Source organism: Ictidomys tridecemlineatus, chromosome 3 (genome assembly GCF_052094955.1).
Source record: "Ictidomys tridecemlineatus isolate mIctTri1 chromosome 3, mIctTri1.hap1, whole genome shotgun sequence".
Lineage (NCBI taxonomy): Eukaryota > Metazoa > Chordata > Mammalia > Rodentia > Sciuridae > Ictidomys > Ictidomys tridecemlineatus.
Window position 1 is genome coordinate 94,039,229 of NC_135479.1, and position 26,925 is coordinate 94,066,153.

The 26,925-nt window shown below is 38.4% G+C and overlaps 1 protein-coding gene across 1 annotated transcript; it reads left to right on the plus strand.

The window, feature by feature from the left end:
• The first annotated feature begins 435 nt into the window (after positions 1 to 435).
• Positions 436 to 26,921, plus strand: Cpa3 (carboxypeptidase A3). Its single transcript, XM_005325718.5, has 11 exons — positions 436 to 657; positions 941 to 1,016; positions 3,762 to 3,886; positions 12,339 to 12,441; positions 12,941 to 13,042; positions 14,054 to 14,155; positions 16,220 to 16,330; positions 17,223 to 17,313; positions 18,370 to 18,572; positions 19,979 to 20,063; positions 26,324 to 26,921. Exons 1-11 carry the CDS (start codon positions 590 to 592, stop codon positions 26,509 to 26,511), a joined length of 1,254 nt encoding a protein of 417 aa, XP_005325775.2. The 5' UTR covers positions 436 to 589; the 3' UTR covers positions 26,512 to 26,921.
• Positions 26,922 to 26,925: the final 4 nt, after the last annotated feature.

Here is a 26,925-nt window from a genome sequence, read left to right on the forward strand (position 1 = left end):
TCTGAAGTTAATAAACAAGACTTATGACATACAGTATGGAAGAAATAAGGCAACGATCAAGCTCTCATGAAAAAAAAAAGTTTCATTAACTTGCCTGTGTAATTTTACAGGTATTGTGTATATGTGTGCATACGTTAAACATACGGTCATAGTTGAAACAAACTTTTGCTATGAAAGAAAAAAAATTTAAAACTAAAAATAACATGAACCCTTCATGTAAGCATGGTGGTAGAGTACTTTAGAACAAAAAGAATTGGGTGTCAATCAAAAAGAACAGATCAGCTCTGTTACCTTGGGCAAATATTGGATAAAGTAATTTGCCTTCCACTCTTTATCTCTAAAATGGTGTTCCCTACTGTAGAAAGTAGGTAAGGAGCACAGACATTTAAAATTTGTGTTTTTCCCTCTCTCCCTAATTACACACACACACACCCACACCCACACCCACACACACACACACACACACACACACACCATAGAGATGAAGACAGCTGGTCCCATAGAACTCTGAGAGGAAGTCAGCTGCTGCTCAAGATAAAGGCTGGGGCATAAGAGTGGCAGAGGGTCTCAAGTCAAGCAAAGAGGAACCATGAGGCTCCTCCTGCCTGTGGCTCTGCTGGCCACCACCATTGCGATTGCTCCCGTCCACTTCGACAGGTAAAGCCCACCACGCTGCATTCTAGCCTATACCTAGCTAGCATTCAGGGTTCTGGTCTTGCCTCTCACGAAGCCACCTGATCGCGTCTCTCAAACCTAACAGTGGCGATTCTTCATTTGAAACTCTTCACTGAGAAGCAGCCTCGTATAGGAAGACTTGCTCTTCAGCGCTGAATGTTCCAAACCCAGCTCTGCACTAGTGCTGTGGCCTTTGGCAGTGACTAAGACATTCCAAGGGAATGTTGCTCCAGGGCTCACATTTTCATCTTTTGCTTTCTTGAAGGGAGAAGGTGGTCCGTGTGAAGCCCCAGGATGAAAACCAAGTGAGCATCATGAAGAATTTGGCCAAAGACAATGAGGTAAGAAAAAGAGACATTGACAACCTTTTCTTTCTGTGTTTTTTTTTTAATCCTTCTTTCCTATTTCATTTTTAATGCCCTCGGTGCTACCAAAGATTCCAACAAAATGGCAGGTGCTATCTGGATAATTCAGGGATGTTTTTTGTTTTCATGGAATACTACTTGTCTTGTCCCCAAAAAGCTTTGCAAACAACACCTTTTCCCAGGTAAAATTGTAAAATAAGGAGCAGTTCAGAGCCTCTTTCCCTCCCTGCCAGTGCCTGGTGCTCCCTACTTTCCCTGCTCCCAGTCTGATCTCCATTAAACTATAAATTGATAATGTTAGAGTACTGGCTGAAATCAAGATGTGACCCTTTCCAAGAGCAGGTGCACTTTAAAAGAGAGACTGAAAATTAGATCAAGCCTTCAAAATCTAACAGTTGAACATCACCATTTTAGCAGTTCCTTGCTGCTCTGTATCCAAGGCACTCTGGGCCAGCCATCTTCCATCCGTCATCTCTAATTCATCAGCAGATTTGCAATGCCAGGGCCCTAATTTGACCCATTTAAAACAGAATAACTAAAGTTCAAGGATGGTAAATAAAATAGTCAAGAAAACCTCAGATTTCAACCCAGAACTAAATCTGGGGTTGACTCTAGCCACAAAAACTGTCATCTCCACATCAAATCAATCAAAAATTCCACATATTCTAGTGGCCAAATGTTCCCGACATACATGCTTTCCTTTCCATTCCACTACCCCGTCCATGTCCATCCTACCTCTTAGTGGGACAATTTTAATTGTCCCTTAGCTAACATTCAGGGTTCTGCTCTTGACTCCTACAAAGCCAAGTTTGCATTACACCCTAACAATGGTGTTTCTTCATTTGAAACTCTTCATTGAGAGGCTGCCTTGTATGGGAAAAACATGTTCTTCAGAGCCAGATTCTTTGGTTCAAATTCCAGCTCTGTGCTAGTTCTGTGGCCTTAGGCAGCTACTCAGCCTTGCAGCTCAATTTCCTTACCTGAGAAGGCTAATCATCCTATCTGTTCTGTAAGGTTTTTATCAAGACTAAGTAAGTTTTAGATAGCACTGAGAAGCAAGCCTGGCCATGATAATCGCCACAGAAGCATTTTTTCTCTTGATATAGGTGTAGTATTTCTCTTGGTGTAGTATTCAAAGTTGTAGATGGACACAATACCTTTATTTTATTTGTTTTTATTTTTATTTTTATGTGGTGCCGGGGACCAAACCCAGTGCCCCATGCATGCTAGACAAGCCCTCTACCACTGAGACACAATCCGGGTCCCTCAAAGTTCTTTATGATCTATCAAACTGCTGCCCTCTTTAGTCTCTTGCTTGTCCATGCTCTTTCTAGTCCTTCAAGAAATATAGATGTCAAAACTTTACCCAGCTGGTATACTTTTTCTCAAGAGCAATGTGTTTCCTCTTTTCCTGGCTGAGTCTTACTGATTCTTTGACGGGATGACTCAGCTGAAACCTCCTACAAGAAGTCCTCTCTGTACATCAATTCTCATGACCCAGTCTGGATTGTTCCTTCTGCTCCTGGGATACCTGTTTCCTCCTCTGTCAATGGTTAATATGTTGGAAACATGCAAAATGGATCTGTCTCCCACTGAACCTCTTGCTTCTTCAATAATGGCAATCCAGCTCTGTGCCTGGGGTTTAAAAATAATTATAAAGTTCACCGAGCTCTAGACTCTTACTCCATATTGCTTTGCCAGAAGAGATTTGATGGCCCTCCTAATTGCCTTTAAATCAACTATATCTCTCATATGTCTAACTCATGCTGTCACCTTTTGATCAAAATAAGCAAGCATGTTGATTGGTTCACAACAGCCTCATATGGTCCCGTAATGGACTGACCTAGAGCTACAGTGGAATTCAATTGAGAGACAGCCACACAGCTGTAGTCATGCCACCATCTTGGTGAGACAGATGGAGATGGAGCATTTTTTTCTCATCTCCTAGGCTAGGAACTTGTACTTCCTTTGGATTCACCATGGAGTATGATTTTTGAAGAGCCACAAGAATTGAAATTTTCTCAGAGTTATTTTAACCTATCCTTTTGGGTCCATTCACCAAATCCAATATTCTCACATACGAAAAGATAGAAAGAAGGAAATCAGCACTTATAAATTCCTGTATGTCCCAGACTTTGTATCATTTCACGATACTCTCAACACTCCCCAGGGAGCTCTGTTGGCCCCATTTTTCAGGAGAGAGGACTGAAATGTAGGATTTCTGTAACATTCCCAAGAAAGTATAGCTAAAGAATGACAGAACTGGGAGATTCTGCCTCCTTGTTGGATGTAAAGCTTCCAGAAATTTCAGGGTTTATAGACACATCTGGCTTTGATACCTAACTAGAGGAAGAAAAATAGAGATTTTTTCCATGTAAGTATCCAATTATAGCCATATGCTATGGCCAAATCAATTATGCAATATCAATTATTCAACTCCAAAATGATAGAAGCAAAGAGATTAACCAAAAGAGCTTCCTATTCTTTTTGCATGGGTAGATACAATATCCTGAAACAGTAATGTGTACATACAATTTCTTTCCCACCCCTTAACATTCAACAGTACTTAAACATGTTTGCAAAAATCTCATTAGCTTATTAAAAGAAGAATCCATACCTTAGTCACTCTGAACCCCAAATTTCTTTTATGGTCATCTCTTAATGAATACATGCCGGGTGAGCAAATAAGCAATGTGACTAACAGAAGACTCATCTCTGCAGCTTGACTTCTGGTATCCAGATGCCATCGACCATGTAGCTGCTAACATGACAGTGGATTTCCGAGTTAGTGGGAAAGAATTTCAATCCATCCAGTCTGCCTTGGATCAAAACAGAATGCACTATGAGTAAGTCCTTTGCAAATATTCAAATGTGTTAGATACTCAAAGCCTCAAAAGAGTTGAAATTTTAAGGAAAGTATTACAATGGAACTAGTGTTAAATTGGACCTCCCCAAAAAACAAGCTCATGAAATAAAGTTCACAGTTACTTCCAAACAGACTACGGAAGCAGCTTGTGGAGATGATACAACTTTGGCAGCTCACCTCCCAACTTGAATTTGCTGTCATCTGCAAGAATGACAATTACCTACATCTGCCATTTCTAAAACTAGCACCTTATAAGCACAGGGCCCAGGAAATCAGGCCTAGGCCATTTAGACACATGATACCACAATGTGTCCTCAGCCCAGGGTTCACAAACTGCACATCAACCATGTGCTTGGATTCAAATTCTCCTGATACATATAAGGAAACTAAGAAAAAAAAAGTGTTCATCTAGAAATTCAAATCAGAGATAAAATAATATAATAAATAAATAACTCTTTATAAGAGAAATTATTCCTCAAAGAAAACCAAAGCAAAGCAGGAGAATAAAGCTTATATCAAAGACAAGAGGCTCTCAAATAGCCAAAGATGCAGAAATGAGTCATTCTGGCCCCACAGAGAAATAAGAGGAAATTAGAATTTATCGAGCAATAACCATGGGCCTTGCACAGTCTGGACCCTGGGGCCATGAACAAGAAAGGAACCAGGCAGTGAATGTCACAAATCAATGCATAATTTAACAAAGTGTGTTTTTAGGCTTTCAAACATTCAGCAGTTTGACGTACTGAGAGGTCCCATTTTAACTTCATCTGGCCTTATCAGCCCAGGATCCTCCCTTACTGAGATTCACTGCCCAAAACTGCTAAGCAGGAGCTCTTTCTTTTCCAACTTGCTATTTCATGTCTTCACCTAATTTAGTGCTTTAGTTCAAAAGACCTTCTTCTTCTGGCTGAGATAAAGAAACCCTATTGATGACAGTGAGGTTACATGGCTGAGAGGGATTTACAGCTGCCCATCATGATTTGGTTATATTTATGACAATGCACAATATCACAAATAAATATAGATGCTATTAAAACTAAGGGAAGACATACATAAAAAAAGACCAAAAGCGTTCTTTTTCACAGTTTTAAAATAGCAGGCGATTATCCGTGGTGGTTATTGATCACTGTTTTTGTTTTCACTATTCCTTCGAGAGGAGTGTGATAGAAATGTAGAAGCTAATGAACTGAAACCAGCATTTAATCATTTTTAATTAACATATCAAAGTGTGCTTTCTATGTTTTTTAAGTGACACCATTAAAATGGGAAATAGACACTTTAGAGCTAGACCTCCAAGATTCCAGAAATTCCTAGTGCATTCTAGACTTTACCTGTTTAACAAGGTTGAGAGGAAGTCTTGATTCCACCCTGGGTAACCCTGGGCTGCTGTCTCTCTATCACTTCATGGTAGGCCTCTCTCTGTGTGCCTCCGTCACTACCCTCCTCACTTTACCTCCTTAACACCTGATGTGGATTCCCAGGGTCAATCCATCTTTACACAGTACCCAGCCCAGCTCAAATAAAGTAGTGCTCTAGTCAAGTTTTATATAAATTGGCTCAAACAGCGGGGTAAAAACTGAGAAATTCTTACATCATGTACCACCAGAAGGATAAGTTATACTCCATTTATGTGTGATGTGTCAATATACATTCTACTGTCACATCTAAGGAATGTGAACAAATTTTAGAAAGATACTTCTTTTAAAAAGATACTTTATCATCAGATAAAAAAATAAGATCTTCTGTTCTTCTTAGCATTTTTTTTTTGGTTATTTTTTTAGTTGTGGACACAACCTTTGTTTTATTTTATTTTTATGTGGTGCTGAGGTTTGAACTCAGTGCCTCACATGTGCTAGACAATTGCTGCTCCACCACTGAGCGACACTCCTCCCACAGCATTCTTATAAAAGAGACAAAAAGCCAGTTGCTCCACTTAGGTGTGAATGCTGAAGTAAATACAGAAAGACAGCTAGGTGGATGGACATTGCTCTCCAGCTTATCAACCCGGGCGCCCCCCCTCCCCCCCCCCCCCGCCCCCTTCCCCTGCCCCCTTCCCCCGCCCATCCTCTCTACCTCTCCCGGCCTAACCCTCAGACCCTTTGGAATCTAATCTGCATCCTCGCAAAGAGTGTGTTTTTCTCTTTGTTTTATGCCAAGATTTTTTTTTTTTTTTTGCTGTCTACATCGAGAAGCAAAGGGTTAATCTACCTATAAAAATTAGTTTTATCTAATTAAGACATGATTTCTAGAAATTGGCCCAAATTAGCCACAGTTGTGGGAAAGCCACATAATTAGATAGTTATCTTCCTCAAAAATATAAATATGTAAAGTGATCTGTGCAGACAAGAACTATTTAAAATCTTGTCTCAAAGTACTAATTATATAGATAATTTTATTTGCATATTAATTATATGTGTTACTTGGTGTCAGTCAGTAACAGAAGAGGGTTCTAAGAACAGAAACATCTGGTTGGACTCAGGCACTGGGCTGAATAAAACCATATTAAGAGGCTGGTTTGACACAATGATTTACTTAGACACCCTTCATTAGACAGTGCATATAAACCACTATTTAGTTTAAAGCATCTGTGTGTAATATTTTTTTAATTTTCAGAAAATTAAATTACTAAGCCAGATCTGATTTTAAAGTAGCTTGCTTACTTCCTTTTTATTTACACTTTTACAAAGTCATAAAAGGCCAAGTCCAAAAGCTAAATAATATGCATATACTCACAGACCCAAACAGACTGGCGAACAAATGTTGGACAGAAAGCACATCCATTGGACTGCGCCTCAGGGCAGGCACCATGTTTAGATGAAGCAGTTAAAAATCCTAGTGTTTCTACTAATTTTTTTACATGTAGGTAGTTGATCTTTAATATATGGTCTTTTCGGTGGTCAAAAGTCAAAATTAAAAGAGTTGTTAATGAAAGATTATTTAGAAAAAACACTATTAATATAAAAATAAAACTCAAATGGTAAGACCACAGAAGATTATATGGGAAATGTAAATGACATATAGCCCAAACTGAAACAGTGCTAATTACCTAATAATGCTCAGCCAGACCCAAGTTCATATAAGTATATACATGGTCCTATCAAATAAGTGAATCATCCTAATGATTTATCTACTATGTATTTCCATTCATTTTTTTTCTGTTCCATTTTTACGTAATATTTGCCCAAGAGCAGAGCATGTATGTAAGGCCTCCTTCAAACGCTGAAGGGGTATTGGTGGAAGTGAAACCCTCAAAATGTAATAGGTAGAAAATGGATTCTGAAGCGGGGCTGTCTGTGCCATTCAAACCAGAGGTATTTAACACTACAATTTATCTACTTCTCCCCACCTCATTTACCTCGTTCATAAAATGAAGATCATGAAACCTATTTCAGAGGGCTTTCACAAAGATTGACAGGGACCATAAAATCCCTCTATAATGCAGGTAGAGATAAGATCACTTATGCAGGGGTTTATATGAGTGTGTGCAACACACACATGCACCGCATACACACCACCCACAACATGCACACATGGAGACAGGGGATAACTAGAGGCTCACACCAGATGTTGGCTTCCCTCCTGGTGAATAAATCAGTGCCTTAAAATTTATTATCCAACACATGGTATGCCTCAGATGTTTGGGAAATCCGTATCTGTAAGCGTGGAGTTTGATGCCTGGTAACCCAATGAGGGAGCTACCAAATCAGATTTTGAGAAAACCTAAACCCATACTTTTTGAGCAGCTCCTGTCTTGTGGGCATCAGGGGAGTCCAGACCAGCTGTACAAGACACCCTAACATTGGCTCTGCCTCATGAAGCACCTTCTCCACTGCGCACGTGCACACACACACACACACCCCAGGGCCCATGGCAGTTGCCCACCCCGCCCCACAGTCCTGCTTTGATACTCTCTAAAAGCAACTTTAAAATGGTCAAAGGATTCATCTTGCTTCTTCTCCAAACCTCTTACCTGCCCCGTGACCTTAGAGGACAGACCTCCACAGGGTTGGTTGACTGGGCACACCCTGCATAGGCCTCTAAAGACGGAGGAGAACCCAGATCTGCTGCACAGAGGTTCCAGCTAGGGCAGTGACGTCAGAAGTCAGGTTCAAAGCCAGACTCCTGTATTTCCACAGCTGTGACAATTCTGGAAACAGACTTTACCTCCAGAAAGATGGGAGTGACAATGGAATTCAATGACCATTGTTGACACCGTTGATGTGAAAAAAATGTAAATGCAGAGCTGAGCAGAGTTCCCAGTACATAAAAAAGACTCAGTAAACATCAGTCACTAGGATTATGAAATCCTCAGTGATAAGTATTCATCCTGTCACCTACATTTAAGAATTTTTTAAAACAAAATAAGCCAATGTTGGAATACTAAAATAATATCTGGGAGAAGGGAATTTGGTTTCATCTGCTGAAGCCTGGCTGCTGGATAGTGGAAGGGCTCATGAAAATAACATCTGGCCCTAGTTCCTCATTTCCAGCCTTAGGCTTAATTTCCAGTCCCTATCAGCAACAATCTGGCGCCATTCCGAAGTCCTCATGCAGCTGCATTTGTGGGAAGGTCGTATGTTAGCTCACATGATTTTCTGTTTTGCTGCTGTTCTCACAAGAGCTAAATTGATATGTGTAAGTCTAAAAATATTCTTAGATACAAGCTTTCTTGTGACTAATTAATACTGCCTTGTGTTATGAATCAGCCTCTGGGATCACAACGTTTCTCTCTCACCTGATTCCTCCACTTCAATTATGCAAGTGGAGCACAAGCTATGTACTCTCTTCATAGCTTAAAGCAACTAATTATATATCTGTAGTGACCACCCAAAATAGAATGTCAAACCTCCTCCAGCTTCCGGTGAGCTTTAGTGCAACATGCCCCACCTGGGTCCAGGATTATGGTCAACACATGTACTTACTGTCTCAGAAATCCCAGATTCATAAGTCAAAAGCAAAGCACACAGAGAGTTAGAGATAATGTGCATAATAATGTGCTTGTCAGTGCTGTTAATGGGAATCAATATTCATGAGCAGTACTTGGTCCCATGTGCTAAATAAACTCTAATTAGGAGTAGACCGCATTTGTGTTCCGCATCAGAACCCAGATCCGTCAGTCAATCTGCAAGAAGAAACTAGGCAGAGAGCAGCTCTGCAGTGTCACAGGCTATTACAAGAAACTGAAGAAATCAAAGAGTCAGACAACCACATACCAGCAACTCTGGGTTAAAGATGTGCTCATTCTGGAAAGTGGTTGTCAATTTTTTGACTCGGCCCCACTATTCTGAGGCTCCCTAGAAACCTGGGGCAGGCCAAGCACTTCTCAGATTTCTCTTCTTTCTGTCCTCATCACAGTCCTGGGTGGTCTTTTGTGGCGTACTCATATAAAAGTAAGAAACTGAAGGTCAGAGAAATTCTTAAAGATCCCATTAAGCATCAAGTAGCAGAACAGTGGCTGGAACTCAAGAACGCTGACCACAGTCCTCCGCTTCCTCAACTAGATAAATGACTAGATGACTAAATTACCGGAGCAAATGCTAAAAAATTAAATGTAGCTTCCTGCATCCAGGACTCGCTGCTAACAAAAGAACAGGATACATGCATTTCATTACCAAAAGCAGGGCAATAGCTGTATTTATATGGAATCAGCGAGAAGTGAGAGAATCCAAATAAGGAAATTGTTGGACACATATAACCTCAAAAATTCTTTTTTAACCTGGGTGCAGTGGCACACATCTGTAATCCCAGTAGCTTGGGAGTCTGAGACAGAAGGATGGTGAATTCAAAGCCAGCCTCAGCAACTTAACAAGTCACTTAGCAACTCAGCAAGAAATTATCTCTAAATAAAATATTGAAAAGGGGCTGGGGATGTGGCTCAGTGGTTAAGTGACCCTGAGTTCAATCCCTAGTACCAAAAAAAAAAAAAGAAATCCTTTTTAAAATTTTTTTCTTTAAAATATTTCCATCATAATACATAGTTCTCCATACTGTAAGATAGATATTTTGAACATAGTTTACCTTGTCTGGTAAAGAATTATAATTGTAAATGTGAATTTTCATGCTGTTGTAAGAAAGTGACAGCCTTAAGAGATATAGAAACTGCCAAAGTGTGTGGGGTCATTTGGACAGAAGCAAGAGACCACTTACTCCTGTGTTCACTAAATCCTTTTGTTATAGGTGGTTTTACTCTCCTTTTCTTCTGTGGTCTATCACCTACTGATATCAGCGTGCTTGCTCTCAGCAAATCATTTTCCCAGATCCAGTAATTCACTGGAGACTCAATAAAACTTCTTAGAACTATGTGTAAAAGAAGACCAAGGCTCTTGGGAGGGTGTTTGTAAACCTCCTGTGATTGCAACATAATATTCAAAATCTCAAGGAATATAGTCATAGTCATCAATGCAACCTTACCTCAGTGGACAATAATAGATCATATAAATAAATATTGCCATATTAATCTCGAGTGGCATTCAATAGCATACTACACGGTAAAAGAAGTTTTCCTCCTGAAACAGTGAAAAAGGCATGTCCTTTCTCATTACCGTTCTTTTTGTTATTTAAAGGGTTTAGCCAATGCAATAAAGCAAGGGGGAAAAAGGAATAGTAATTGGAAAAAATAGAAATTTTAATTATTTTCAGAAAAAATAACTGCACAGAAAACCCTGAAGATACAACTAAATTTTTTTTAAAGTGAAAAGATATTTTTAAGCCAATAAAGTAGCTAACAGGTATTAGCAAAGCAATTTATGTTTTTAAGGATGGATAATAACCAACTCAAAAATGCATTCAGGAATAATACACTCATAAGACTAATTTAAAAATATATGAATAAGCAATCAAAATATACAATATTTTACCCAGGAAACAAATATATATATATATATAAATATATATATATATATATATATATATATTAGGGTCTGATATTAATAATAAAATTCTTCTCAAATTCATCCACAATTTGATAATAAATTCTATCAAAAGTTTATTTTTCTGATGATTCTAGTATTTTCCAAAATGATTCTAACAAAACATTTATTAAAGGCAAAACTATTGAAAAGAAGAACACGGAACCCCTTTATCCAATATTTAAATCATACTATATTTACATATGGCTCCTTATTACATAAGAGCTGGAGAACAGAATCGTGGATCTAAATAGAATATCCCAAAATGGACAAAACACATAAAAATATGCATGTATCATGATGAAGGTGATATTTTTGAAATATAAATCTTGAAGTCAAGTATTTCGGGTCCAAATTCCCAACTAACTCCAACACATCCAAATTGCGAGTATGTAACTTTCTAAGCAATAATTTCTCTATTTATAAGATGTGATAATATTGACAAGATTAAATAAAATCATGTATATAAAGCAGCAACGGACTCCTATGAAACAGATGCATGTCTGAGTAATGTAAGGTAGACAGTGGAAATGTAAGGTAGACAGTGGGTGTTTGTCTGGAGTTGATGGGAGAGGTCAGACCTGCAGATTCAAGCACAGCTGAACATCAGGAAACCCTTAGAGGGGAGAGCCTCCATGAGAGGAGGCTATAAGACTCAACAAGAGATGAAAACCAGAAGGTGGAGGTGTGAGCCTCTGACCTCCAATATTAGCCTCCTAGGGATTTTGCCTGCCTCTTTTTTCAGCCCCTCCAAACTGGCATAGCCATTGAAAAGCTTCAGCAGTATAGGAAAGTTGTTTAAACACTTTGTGCCTCAGTTTCCTCATCAGTGAGGTGAAGATCATGATCTCATTCGAAGAAGTGTACATAAGAAGGTTAGGTCAATACTTGGCACCTGGCAAGTGCTGTGAACCTGGTTACTAGCATCATCATCGTAACTGACCTTCAAGTTTCCCCAGCTCTCCTAGTGTGAATTAATAAGAGGTGGTCTGGGGATGCGTGCATAAAACATCCATTGCTACCTGCTCTGTGTGGGTGCTTTAGAGACGGAAAGGGAATATAGTAACAGGATAATATGAGTCACATTGTGTAATTCTAAATATTTTAGTAGCCATTTAAGAAGTAAAAAGCAATACATATAATTAATTTTAGCATTATATCTTATTTAACCAAATACACCCAAAATATTACCATGTCAATATATTATCAATAGAACACTTATGAGTGAGATATTTTCCATAGTTTTTATACCAATTCTTGAAAATCCAGTATATACTTGATATGTGCCCCATTTTAAGTGCTCCATAGCCACCTGTGACTAGAGATTATCATTGGATAGACAGCTCTAGATAAAGAGGGAGATCAGAAGTCAGACACTTGTCAAGAGGAGGTGGCTAGAAAAGAAAAAAGGGCAAACTTGATTAAAGATAGAGGAGAAGGAAGAGAAATTTTCTGCAAATAAAAGATATCTATGTTTATCTTTCTCATGATAAAATGTGTATTTTATCACCCCCTATCTAACAGAATCCTGATTGATAATCTACAAGAAGAAATCGAGAAACAGTTTGATGTTAAAGAAGCTGTCCCAGGCAGGCACAGTTATGCCAAATACAATAACTGGGACAAGGTACAGTGCAAAATGCCTATCATTTTTTTTTGGTGGTCGTTGGCAGGGGGTATCCAGGAATCGAACTCAGGGGAACTTGACCACTGAGCCACATCCCCAGCCCGATTTGTTTTGTTTTGTTTTGTTATTGAGAGACAGGGTCTCACTGGGTTGCTTAGCACCTCGCTTTTGCTGAGACTGGCTTTGAATTCTCAATCCTCAAGTCTCAGCAACCCAAGCCACTGGGAACCCCTGGGATTACAGGCATGTGCCACCCCACTCAGCCCCATTATTTTTAAAAATGTGACCTTTAGGTCTAGGATCGTGGCTCAGTGGTAGAGTGCTTGCCTCACGTGTGTGAGGCACTGGCTTTGATTCTCAGCACTGCATATAAATAAAAGAGTAAAATAAAGGTTCATTAACAACGTAAAAATTTATTTTTTAAAAAAGTGATCTTTATCATTCATTTTCATATAGTTTTCCTTTACTGTAATTCCTCAATACTGATTTTGCTCCTAAGATTGTAGCCTGGACTGAAAAAATGGTGGATAAACATCCTGAAATGGTCTCTCGTATTAAAATCGGATCCACTTTTGAAGATAATCCGCTGTACGTTCTCAAGGTAAAAATAATTCAAAAACCACCAATTCTTATTGTTATTGAAAAACTTGAATTTAAATGTGACTTCGTGACATACCTGGGCCAACAGTGAGAAGGCAAAATCTGACCTTCTGAAGAATATCTAAACTCTAGACATCAAACCAAGAATAGACGTTCACAAGTGGTTTTTCATCAAGCCAGGAAAGTACCTGAGTAAATTGTCAGAGGCTGCAGAGTGGACAAACCCAGACAACACCTCAATCCACAGCTTCCTTATGGGAGTGTGTGATGCTCCTGGTATTTCCACTCCTTTCCACCCACTAAAACTCAATGAAACTGATCAGTGAATGTCTTCAAGAGAAATTTACGTATCAGACACCGACAGAACCCCAGAACAGGAGGCATTCCAACTCATGTTGGTGAGGCATTTCCCTCTGTAACAGGGCTGATCATTGTCACTTGGTACTACTGGACTTCTGCACACTCAAAGGTACCGGTCCCAGAAGCATCCCCTCCATAACTAGGAAGTCCCTCCTTACCCTGACCGCCGTTCAGTGTCTCCAACCACCCAAAACATATTTAAAATGACAGACATCAAGTAGGAGGCGCTGTTCTTCCTCCTCATTCCAAACACAACACAAAATCTTCTCCACTCCTGGTGAAACACTCCCAGTTTATAAAAAAACAGAAAAACAAAAGGAAACAGAAGTAACTTTATAATCTACATCTCAAACATAGAATGTTAGCAATGGCATAAGAAAAAAATAATAGATTAAGTTTTTCTTAAATAAAAAACTAAAAGCAACTCTGACACTAGGAAAATTTTTTAAAAAATACAAGGTGACAGCTTGTGAATTACACACAGACATTTAAGGATCTGTGCCACCGTCTTCCCTGAGAACTATGTGCAAACACAGCTCCCATCCACCAACAGGGGAAAGAATTGCCCTGAGGCTATGAGTGAGGTTCTGGATGTCAGGGGATCAGTATGTGAATTCAGGCAAAATAGCATCTTAAGTTCATTTTTCCATAGATTGGGAAAAAAGATGAAAGAAAAAAGGCTGTCTTCATGGACTGCGGCATTCATGCACAAGAATGGATCTCCCCAGCATTCTGCCAGTGGTTTGTCTATCAGGTGAGTGCCTGGGGCACACTCACAGTTCCCCTTTGAGGGTCTAGTCGCTGCATTTTACTGAGTGGTGACACACCCTTTCCAGAGGACAGCAGTTCCAGTCACCTGGAGGAGACTACACTTGGTGCTTCCAGCCCGAACACTCTAGATTTTATTCATCATCACAGTTTTTATAAACCTGACCCCTTCCTTCAAACTTCTTGAACCCCACCTGAAAGTTTAGGAAACTAAAAGAAACACCTTTATTTTGGTAAAATACAAGGTCACAGCTTGTATTGGGGGCTATAATATGGAAGTTTTTTCTGTAGTTATTTCCCCTATATAAGTATGGGAAATCTAAAACCACTCTTTTATTATACCCTTCAGATTTTTTTCTCCAGTAAGCTCAAAATATAGTTCTTTGGTTTCAGTTTAGCAATCTCACTGGCCATGCATGAACTTGATATTTTCATACTTATATTCTCTTTCCAAGTGAAAAAAAAAGAGCTCATTTTTAAAAGATAGATCCAGTTTTATATGTTTTTTTTATTCCGCTTACTCAACTGCTGATCTATTCTGACTCTTGACATCTTTAACCTTTCTCTTTCAAACAACTTCTGCACAGAACACACTAACAGAGATGGTCTGGCCATGAACATATTTACTAGGAAGGAATCTGCCATAGAACTGAGCTCTGCCTGTAACTGTCCCTGCTGAGGACCTAGAATGCCCCCTTGCTCAATCCACAAGGGAACATGCATCATAGCTTTGTACATGACTCCCAAGAGAGGCACCTGGGAGAGTTTTTCCAACAATACTGAGAGAGATCTGTTGTAGACCCAGAAAACCCAGATAATTAGAGGAATTTCAGTCAGATATGAGAAAAGTGTTGATTGGTCAATCTCTAAATTCTTGGAAATTTTATTAATAATTTTTTTTGACTGGGGGTGTAGCTCAGGGGTACAGCATGTGCCTAGCATGCACAAGGCCCTGGATTCAATCCTCAGCCCTAAAGAAAAAAAATATTTGTAACTATTTTATTATATATCTTCTCCAATACGTCCATACTCCTGCGCCTATAGACCCAATCTAGGTTTACATAAAGGATAAGTTGTACCACTAAAGTAAGTTGTACTACAAATTTCCCATTTGGCCTTCTGTAAAATGTACCTTAAATACTATATTTGGAACCAACCCAGATGCCCTTCAATAGATGAATGGATTAAAAAAGTGGCATTTATATACCATGGAGTATTACGCAGCACTAAAAAAATGACAAAATTATGGATTTTGCAGGGAAATGGATGGCACTAGAGCAGATTATGCTAAGTGAAGCTAGCCAATCCCTAAAAAACAAATGCCAAATGTCTTCTTTGATATAATAAGAGCAACTAAGAACAGGGCAGGGAGGAAGAGCAGGAGGAAAAGATTAACATTAAACAGAGACATGAGGTGGGAGGGAAAGGGAGAGAAAAGGGAAATTGCATGGAAATGGAAGGAGACCCTCATTGTTATACAAAATTACATATAAGAGGTTGTGAGGGGAATGGGAAAATAAACAAGGAGAGAAATGAATTACAGTAGATAGGGTAGAGAGAGAAGATGGGAGGGGAGGGGGGTGGGAATAGTAGAGGATAGGAAAGGTAGCAGAATACAACAGTTACTAATATGGCATTATGTAAAATTGTGGATGTGTAACCGATGTGATTCTGCAATCTGTATTTGGGGTAAAAAATGGGAGTTCATAACCCACTTGAATCTAATGTATGAAATATGATATGTCAAGAGCTTTGTAATGTTTTGAACAACCAATAAAAAAAAAATTTTAAAAATACTATATTTGGACTGCTTCAAGTCTGAATGCTGAGCCTTTGGAGAATTTTTATTTCCATTAATCTCACTAGTCTAAATTGAGCTGTTTTCTGTAATCTGTGCAGTTTCTGGGAAAAAAAATGTGTTTGAAATCATTTGACCTTGGGCAAATGACTCAAGGAAAGATAGCTAATACTAGAACCACAACTTTCCTCCTGGTAGCTAAATTTCACACCAGTAGCCTAATTTTAATTTTTTTTCCTTCTATTCCTACAGGCAGCAAAAAGTTATGGAAAAAACAAAATTATGACCAAAATCTTGGACCGAATGAATTTTTATGTTCTTCCTGTGTTCAACGTGGATGGATATATTTGGTCATGGACACAGGTAGTACTCTTTATGTCTACACATAAATGATATACTGTTCACTGGTTTTTCATGTATATAACTTGATGGCTATGCAATAAGTTTAAGGTTTGGGTAGCTAGATAATTCCAATTCAGAAAAATTTATATTTCTGATTTCAGATTAAATCAACTATGACTTAATCCTGGTTGCATAGATGTTCTTGAAGTATGAAATTTTTGTTGCTAAAGCTAATAGCATTAAAAAATGTAATAAAGCAGTTATTATAAAGGAAGTGCATGATTATATGCTATGCCAAAAGCAGATTCTATCTAGAATAAAAGCTATGGAAAGATTTTAATGAACACATTGATTCCAAAGCTAAAGGCACTCTGGGATGGAATTGAGATAAAATAATAATTTTTAAATAAATAATAAAAAGGAGATACAAGTACCTGTATATCCATCTTTTAACAGGATATTTTATTGACCTGCCATTGCTAAAAATGATTAATACTGGACTTCCAAACATACAATCACATCAAGTTCTTTTCTGAAAATTATGGTCTAATGGTCACAATTTGACTTATCTTTTATCCAAATCTACAAATAGTAAAAGATGGAATAAAATTATCATTTAGATTATAGGCAATTCCAAAGCAACACTGATTATTTTCCAATATTGATAACTAATCTACAGTTTATAAATTAACTGAATTATTTCATCAAGGCCTAAGGAATGTTAGTATTAAAAATCATGTTTTTTAAAATATTAGAAAATGTTTAAAAAATAACATTCTTCTAGTCATAAAGGGACTCACATTAACTAGATAATTTCAAATAAAGCTGTAGACACCTACAGAGAGAATATGAGATGATCAAGTTGAAAAGTCCGAAGTGATCTCTGTAACACTTCCACCATTCAATCCCACAGGACCGCATGTGGAAAAAAAATCGTTCCAAGAACCACAACTCCAAGTGCGTGGGCACTGACCTCAACAGGAATTTTAATGTGTCTTGGCATTGTGAGTAGTCTTGAGGAAAACCACTTGAGCGTTTAGATGCTGAACTGAACTGAGCCATGTACTTATTTCAGTAATAGGAATTCCTGTGCATTAATTTTCTTATCTACTAACTGCAACATAATCGTCACTGTCAGTGCTGTAGAGGGATCAGGAAAGTCTTTCTGTGGGAGGAAGTAGGGAGAAGACTGTTCACCAAGCCGCCTCTTACTGAGTAGCTAGCTTGCTTCAAAACCAGGCACTATCCAGAGGTATAAGACTCCAGAGGATCCCTCCACTTCCCCTCCCCTTCCTGCTCTGGTAAAAGTTGAGAAATACCAGTCATTAAAACCAACCATCAAGTCATTCTTCAAATACTTAGTGGAAAGAAACATCTGGGACAAAAAAATTTCAAAACTCTTGTCACTAGGAAAATTTTTTAAAAATGCAAGGTAACAGCTTGTGAATTACTCATAGACATTGGATGGAAATGAGGTGATAAGAAGAGGCAGCTGCATCCAATACAGCATGCAGGGGCACAACTGGGACTTATCACTAGGACTTTCAGGAGAAGTTAAGATTGCTCCAATTTATGTGTTTCTTCTTTGCCTAATTTGCTTAAAAAACGTCACCTTAGCTTTTAACTCTGCTCTGCCATAATGAGTAGAATAATCGCAGCAGTGACCGCTGATTGAGAACTTCCTACTGAAATATGGCTGGGGACAGTCAGGCTGAGAGAAGGCAGGTTACAACAGGTCCCTAGGAGATAGAGCTGGAGTTGAGCTGGAACTAGGGTCTTTCTGGCTCTAGGAACTGGGACACTCCTGATGCGTTTTCCCATAGCCCAGGGAAAGGAAGAGGATGTAAACGTGGCTGATATTGCAGTGGACCAAGTCTGTTACGACAGGGCAAAGTTAGCGTGCCATGACACAGGAGGGGCCATGGGACAGGAGACCTTGAGGCAGCCCTGTAAACAGGGCGAGACCAAAGAGCTTAAAACATTTTGGGAGCCCACATCAGACAGGCAGGCTGTCCTGATGGAGACTAGATGGTGATCTTGTCCACCCGTGTCCCCTGCAGCTTCTCCTAACACCGATGACCCATGTCAGGACACCTATCGGGGCCCTGCTCCAGAGTCGGAGAAAGAGACAAAAGCTGTTGCTGACTTCATTCGCAGCCACCTGAAATCAGTCAGGGCCTACATCTCCTTCCATTCCTACTCCCAAATGCTACTGTTTCCCTACGGCTACACGTTAAAGCTGCCACCCAACCACGAGGACCTGGTAGGTAGAGAACAATCTGTGGTTTATCGGGGGCACCACCACTGACTTTCAGTCCGTTCTTCATTAACTCGGGTTACGCTGAAGGAACTTCACAATTCAAACACCTAGGACACGAACTAATGAAGTTTGCTGGGGATTTGAAATGATGATCTTGAATTTCTCATCTGATAAAAGTATATAGATAATAACATCTTTCAATGTGATTCTAAGGAAAAAAAAAAGAAAAGAAAAATAAATGTTTGGCTTCTAGAGCAGAATTCTACCACGATATAGCTCAGTATTTACCGTGGGACATTCTATAAAACCACACAGCCACAGCCCAATAGCTCTGTTCCCCAGGTACCATATTTGAGAAGATCTGTTGTATTTCTATCCTACCAATCAAATTAGAAATGATATTAACTCTCTATCTAAAGAAAGAACATCCTGAATGTTGTGAAGCTTTGTCACTAGGAATACTCTCTTTCCTAAAGTGTGATCTCTTGAACCTGTTATTTGTCTTTCCATGAAAGCTGATTTGATCATGTCTGCCTGTGAGTTTCAATGAATCACAGGAACTGACAAGATAAATGGTTGGATAGGTAGATAAATACCTTGAATTGCTACAGAAGAAAGAAAGAAAGTTGATAAGGATCAATGCCCTGGTTCCCTCTGTGGTTAGCAAATATAACACATTCAGTAAAAGATGTGGTTCAAATGCTGCCTCAAACAGTTCATTTAGAAATAAAAAAAGAGGTTCCAATTTTCCTTTTGACCTCAGCCAACTGTATTCAGAACACTAGCATTATATTTAAGAAAATTAGGTTAGGAATAAAAAATATATGTATGCACAACAGTGACCATTTATTTTAAGCAAAAGTTCTTACACAGAAAACTAATTAATCATTGATCTATTTCTTAGTTATATGTAGACTTACAGAAATCTTCATTTAGAGTACAAATATGTGAGTGACTATATTCCATTAAAGTTCATTGCAACAATCATTCTTATAACACAAAACACTAATGTTTATTAAAAATCACTCTGGAGGTGAAACCTTAATTTAATAGAATTACTTTAAAGAGGAATCAACAATCCTTCCTCCTTGGGCAAAATTAAGTCAGATGAGTGGAGAAAGTCCCGCAGCCATGTGTGTGAGAGAACAAGATGGCATTCTATAAAAGAAAGGGAAGGCAGAGATGGAAGAAAGACAAAAACACAAAATGAGATACAGTGTCACTGTCTATAATTGATTTCACATTTAGAAGTCCTGGTTATGACAACTTACCCGAATGAGAATAAGTCATTTAATCGTTTATTTTGATCTTCAAATGCCAAACAACCTATAAAATTGATTTTTTAATCCCTAGAAAATTAGTGATATTTACATAGTTCTCTATTATTCCTTTCTAACTTTTCTCTCCAGGCCAAAGTTGCTAGGATTGGCACTGATGTTCTATCAACTCGATATGAAACCCAGTACATTTATGGCCCAATAGCATCGACAGCTTGTAAGTTTTTCTTATCACTTTGACTTTTTCCTAACTTTTTTTTTTATAAATATGAAAGAAAACTATCAAACTTATAAATTGGGAGTAGGAATCTGGAATTACTCATTTGAACTCCAATTTTCACAGGAGATTCTGAATTATGTGTGAATCTAAGAGCTAGATTATGCCTGTGTGGGGGGAAAGATTTTCCTGACACAGACAATATGAACTTGTTTAAACTTTTACAAGGTTATGAGGTTGACAGAAATGATTAAATGAATACAAATTCACAGCTTAATTTAATCCATCCACCTTCCTGTTCTTTTTTAACTATTTAATTTTAACCAGACTCTTTCTCCCGTGGCATTATCTCCATGAAAGCACAATCTCTCCTCTAATTCCTGGTGGGAAAATGGATGCACATTCAGTTTCAGCCATGTTTAACATGGAAAGCCAGTTACTTGTCCCTCCAACCTGCCCTTCTCATCAGGGTCAACTGGTACTTGTATGGTGGAATAGGAAAGTCTACCATGGGATCTAATTCTATTGCTCTTCTTTTATATTCTCAGCACCACCTCTTACTCTTCACTATTTTTATAATTTCATAGTTTTGTGTGTTCTTGAATTGTTAACTTAGAATTCTTGGTCTAGATTATTTTTGTCACGTATTCCATGCACAAGGAATTAGCAAACTTTTTCTGCAAAGGGCTAGTTAGTAGTCTTGGCTTTGTTGCAATTACTCAACTGGAGCATTTAGCTCAGAAGCAGCCACAGATGATAAGTTAACAAATGTGCATGACTATGTTCCCATAAAACCTCATTACCAAAGCAGGAGAATGACCATAATTTTCAAAACCCTCATACTATACACTCAGTGCTATCTGTACCAGTTTATTGATATTTTCTTACAGATTAGCCCTGTGCTTAGCCTTTGGATTTCATGATCTCAATTAGTCTTCATGAATCCCTACAAAGTGAGCAGTACTATGTACCATTTCTAGAAATTGGCAAATCCAGGACTCAATTTCAGGCTTTAGCAAAACCAAACCATCTTGACCCACTGTGCATATTACTCATTTGGTTTTTTGGTCATTTGGTTTTTGTAACGGAAATAACAGAGCTTTTTATTTTCAAGCAACAAAATCAACAACAATTCATTTGATTTTCACCCAAGACCATTAATTCTGACCCTGGGAAGTAAGATAATTTCTTCTTTATAGAAACCTCTCACTGACCTTAGTTTGGGAAGACTTTAGTAAAAATTTCTTTTTCCACCAAACCAAGTTCAAGATTTAGTTCTTACTATTTCCAAACTTTACAGAAAAATCCTCCATAAGACTATTTACAAATCCCAAAGTTTTTAACCAAACTTAATTCCTCAGAAGTAAGGATAATGCTTCCAATGTCTCCTCATACCCCTAACACACAGCCCAGAGCAGGGCATGGAACACTGCAGAATTTACTCCCATAACTCACACAATGGGAGGGGTACCTGACTTATCCACAACCATTTCCTTTACCCAAGCTAGGAGTATAAACATGGCAACTAATGATGTGTGTTCTCAATAATTGCTGTGGAATTTTAAACTACAAGAGTCATCACATATCATTTGTAGAGTTTAATTGTTGGAAGTTCCTTTGCTAGAATTGGAAAAATGACAAAAAAAAAAAAAAAAAACAGACAAGTCCTGTACCTAGAGAGCATTCATCAGCAATCACCTATCAAATAGTCATTGCTAAAGGGCTGAAGCAACAGTGACACACATGAACCTCTCATCCAAAAAGATCCTACTACCTCAAAGCCTATGCTGGGTATCATTGCACATGCAGATGAATGACAAAAAAAAAATTAAAACACAGGTGATATATACCCAGCTACATGAGTAGACAGAAAGTGAGCAAGATAAAGAACAAGAGAGACTGGCACATCAGTTTAAGTGGCTGCCTACAAAGTAGAAACTGAGAAAGAGGAGGGCTAGGTACGGCTCCCAGGGATCAGGTAAGAGCCACTCCTCTGAGCAGGGAAGACATGCAGATGTCCCTGGGGGCAAGGAACAAGGGCTTCCAAATAGTAGCCAAGTTTGCAAAAGGCAATGAGAGCATCAGAGGATTATCTGTGTGCATGCATGCACACGTGAAAGAGCTCTGGAGTCGGACATGGCATGGTGTCCCCATTCCATCACAATCTCTCAGTGAACAAGAATTCTCAGGAGGCCTACCTAAAGCCTGGCATCTTTGAGCTTTGGGGGACAGGGGAGAGTGAAGACATAGTACCTGCTCTCAACAAAGAACCCTCCTGCCTGGAAGGAGCAGGCAGACAAGGCAACAATGGCTCTGTGCCATCCTGTGTCCCTTTCAAAATGGGAGGATGGGGTCAAGAGGGAGTGCTATCCTATTCACCTGTGTGCAAGTGTCTTTTTTTAATTTATTATATTATACTAAAACAGTTTTTTTCAGAAATTCAGATTTGGAAAGAATTGCCTCTTTCCTATAAGGCTGACGCAGCTCAATAGATGTCCAAAATTTCTAGGAGTAACTGCTTTAATAAAGCATCTAATTGAATGTTAATCAAACATTCATGAGAAAGCAGAGAGTAGCAAAGCAGTTGACTTGGTAAGAATAGGAAATGAAAGCACCTCGTGATTGAAGTTTAGTCATCCCAGTGTCCTGGTTGTCACTTAACAAGTCCCAGGATTTGGGAAACAGCCAGCTCTTGCCAGTATTTTCCTCTCTGATTTGATGAGGGCAGAAGAAAAGGACTCTGCAGACATGTTTCAAGCCCACATCATGGAGAGATCTCTGGCCCTCAGAAGAAAAGAAATATTTGAACCTAAGAAGCAAATATATCACAGAAGTTAAAATGGCAAATGTTAGAACCCAGGGGGGCAACTGAAGAAATGATGTAGTCCATGGCCCTTGAGCCTGACTTCCCATTAGAATCATCAGAGAGCTTTTAAATGGCTTGGGGGACCCAGAGAATCTGATTCCACCCATCTGGGGTAAAGCCCAGGCATTTGCATTTTTTTAAGCTACACAAAACAATTCTAAGATGAAAGTAAAAGGGTCAGGAAACACTGATCTAGGCTCAACCCTCCTTTAGAGTCTAAGAAACTGAATTATAGTAAAATTCCATCACTTCAGGGCAGAAGAAGAACAAAAATGAGCATTTCAGACAAGAGTGAAAATGTTATACCAACTATTCAGCCCCAAAACATCCATATTTAGATGGACCCGTGTGTAAATAATGATGTTAAAAGATTGTGAAATGTCTGCATTGATATTAACATCATACCCAATCCTCCACCATCTTAAAGATAACTACATACAGTCCTTAGTGAGCACAAATAGTTATTTGAATTGATAGGAACCAGCTAGCTTGCATCATTGGTAACATCTCCCTGGGAGTCACATCATGAATTACAAAGCTGATTCCAAAGTGCCCTTCTTGCTGCTTTCTCCACGCACCAAATGCTAAATGTGCTCCTCCTTCTCAGCCAGCGCTCCTTTCCATATTCTATGCCATGCTACATTTTGAAAACAAGAAAGTTGAAACTCATAGACTAGGACACCCAATCTCTACTTCCTAAGAGACATTCAAACTGAGATGACATTGTGGGGCACCAGAAGGGCAGAAAAAATATTTTAATTTACACTCACATATCTCTGGCTTCAGCTTTCACTTAAAATAGAATTTTCACTTAATTTTGCTATGTCAATGCAGGTCATTATATGTAATGCATTTCAATAATACTTTGCAAAATTTTACAATTTTCTAGAAAATTCCATATCAAGTAAGTAGTAGACACAGCCCATATTAAGTCACAAGCATCATTCTATATGGATTCCTTTGCACTGGAATCAGATTCCTAGCTTGGTACAGTTTCCTTTTTATTCATTTTGACTGCATTACAGTAAGTCCCTTGCTTCTAGTGTGTCCTTTGAAAGGAATAGGAAGTGATTTATTTCCAAAAGTTGAGATGTTAAGAATGTGTTGTTAATGTGTTAAGAATAAATTATCTTCTAGAACTAATAGAAGACTTTATTGGATGGACTATAGGTTGGCACAAGGGAAGTAGTAAAACACAGTGATTAACAGCATGAACTCTGAAGACACACAGCCTGGTTTGAATCCTGATTCAAGCATCTATCAACTACGTCTTTCAGAAAGTTCCTTAATCCCTCTGTGCCTAAATTCCTCTTCTACAAAGTGGTACTTACATAATAAGTTAGGATAGGAATTAATTAAAATGATTTAACCATGCAGAAATCACTTAGAAGGAGGGTGCCTGATATTTAGAGAAGTGATAGTTATTATATTTTATAAATATATGCTATAACTTAATGAGTACACATGGAGCTAAATAAAAGACTATCATGTTCAGCAAATTACATTCTAGAATAATATATTCTTATAAGCAAAAAGCTTTCAATATTGCCTTTATTATATGCTTTAATATAGTTCTTGTTTTGTAAATTTGTCTAGAAGATGCACAAAGTGGCATCGTAAAAGAAATGTATTATACTCTATAACATCACACAATTATGAAAAATCACAAATTACATATATTCTCAGTCACCGCTGCTAATCTTAATGAGAAATTTCACATAAAGCAAAGCTCTGGAAATGGAATAGCCATATCCTCTCACCCTTTGAAATCAGAGCAGTTCAATCAACTGCAAATGGAGAGTTGACACAGCTAAAATCTGGCCAAGTTCATTGCACACTCTGAATTGCTACACCAGACACAATACCTCTTGACCTTACCTTCTTTCCTACTGAACTCTTCTTGTGCTTTCTTCCTAATGGATTTAAACCCAACTAGCTAAAAATGCAGCCTTCCAGAATCCTGGACATGTTTCTCAGCTCACTGCTGCATGATTCCCAGGGGTAGTGACTTCCTGGGCCCTTTTCCTGCCATTCCTTAGCTCCCTTAAAGCTTTGCACTTTCCTGGTTCTCCTTTGCTTTCTCCTCTTTCTTCGCTGTCTCTGGTGACCACCTCTAAAATAGATGTTCTGACAAACAGGGCACAATGCACAGGTTTTTCCCAAGATTCTCCCTCTGGGTCCCTCCTCTTCCTTCTGACCCTTTCTCACCAGGAATCCCTCTCCATCCCTTCAGGCCATCATCCCCCATTTGACACCTGAAGGCACCAGGTGACCCATCGCCATTGACAAGCATGTTGTGAAATGTCATCTCCTCACCAAGCACCCTGTTTCTTCTTATAAATCTCTATAAGCCACTGTTCCTTTCAAGGTTTACTTGCATATAGACTGGGAACTTGACATCTCTCCCCTAATCTGTAACTTCCTGAAGAATTTTGTGGGATAAAAGAGTCACAGAATTGGATCAAGTACTTTATACCACCCACCCTCTCTGGGGCCAAGTACCATGAGTTGGACACATTAAATGCTCAATAAATATTTATTGGCTGACTTGAGAGCCAACTCTCTCTGCCCTCCAAATATTCCTCTTCCTTTCCTCTTCACAGTTTTGAAATCCTACCTTCCAAACCCACACTGTTAATATCAGCTAACCTTGTTAACTGTCCTAGAACATAATTTTACATACAAAAATACATTTTACTACATAAAGTTAAATATACCTAAATGCATTTACAATATGTGTATGTACTTATATTTATTATGTAACCTCTATGCGTGTGATATATATATATATAAAACATCTAGATGTACATGTTTTCAATATTCTACCAAATAATAACATCTTTCATAAAACTAAACCTAACATGGGAAAATGAATTATACTGTAAGCCTGACATGGGAAGTTTGAAATAAGGAATTAAATACCTACTTAAAAAAAAATTTAAGCCTTCCTGGCCTTTTGACTATAAAATGGTTCACCTTAATAACATGGATATGGAGAGATTAAGCTCTTACAGAGCTTGTGTGTGAAGTTTCCTTGGTGGCTTTCAACCACCAGTGACTCACAGTGGATTTCCTCAGCTGCTTGTATTTGCTCAGAACACCACTGACAGCAGCCAAGTGTACCCAGAAAATAAAGTCAGTTTAGTACTGACCCAAACAAAATGTGACTTTCTAAAAGCAGCACATATCTAAACTGTGTAGTGAATTACAAACTCACGATTATGTTTTACCATGCACTCTGTACTATTCAGACCATGATTCTCATTCTTTACTGCAGTTAACTGTACACATAATTATTTTTTATTGCTAATTTTACACCAGTGATTTCCATTTCAAGAAAAAAAAAGCGTTAGTGTTTGACTCTAATTAAATATTTACTGCTTATGTTTTGCAGACCCGACATCAGGTTCTTCTTTAGACTGGGCTTACAATCTGGGCATCAAACACACATTTGCCTTTGAGCTCCGTGATAAAGGCAGATTTGGTTTTCTCCTTCCAGAATCTCGGATAAAGTCAACCTGTAAAGAGACTATGCTGGCTGTCAAGTTTATTGCCAAGTACATCCTCAGGCATACTTCCTAAACAACGGCTCTCAGTTTAGAAAACACCAATAAATCTGTGTGTGTGTGTGTGTGTGTGCACACGCATACACACTCATGTGCCTTTGTCAGAAAGTCACTCTTAGCTATGCCTAGATGCAGATTCACATCACCTGAGTCCATCTTTATTCACCCAAATCCTGCATTTTTTCTTTTTGCTTTTATTGGCTCCCAGTAGCACCTTAATAAAATAGCTTTAACTGAAACTATCTAATCATCTTTCTTTGCTTTAAGGGAAACATGAACCAGAAAAGAATATGATTTTGAGTATTTTTTAAAAGTAATATACAGTGAAACACAGAAAAGAAATGAAAACCTTCCCCAGAATCTGATTGTTACGGTGTGGCTTCATCATTTCATGAGCTAATAAGATTAAAATGAAATGCATTCTAATGCT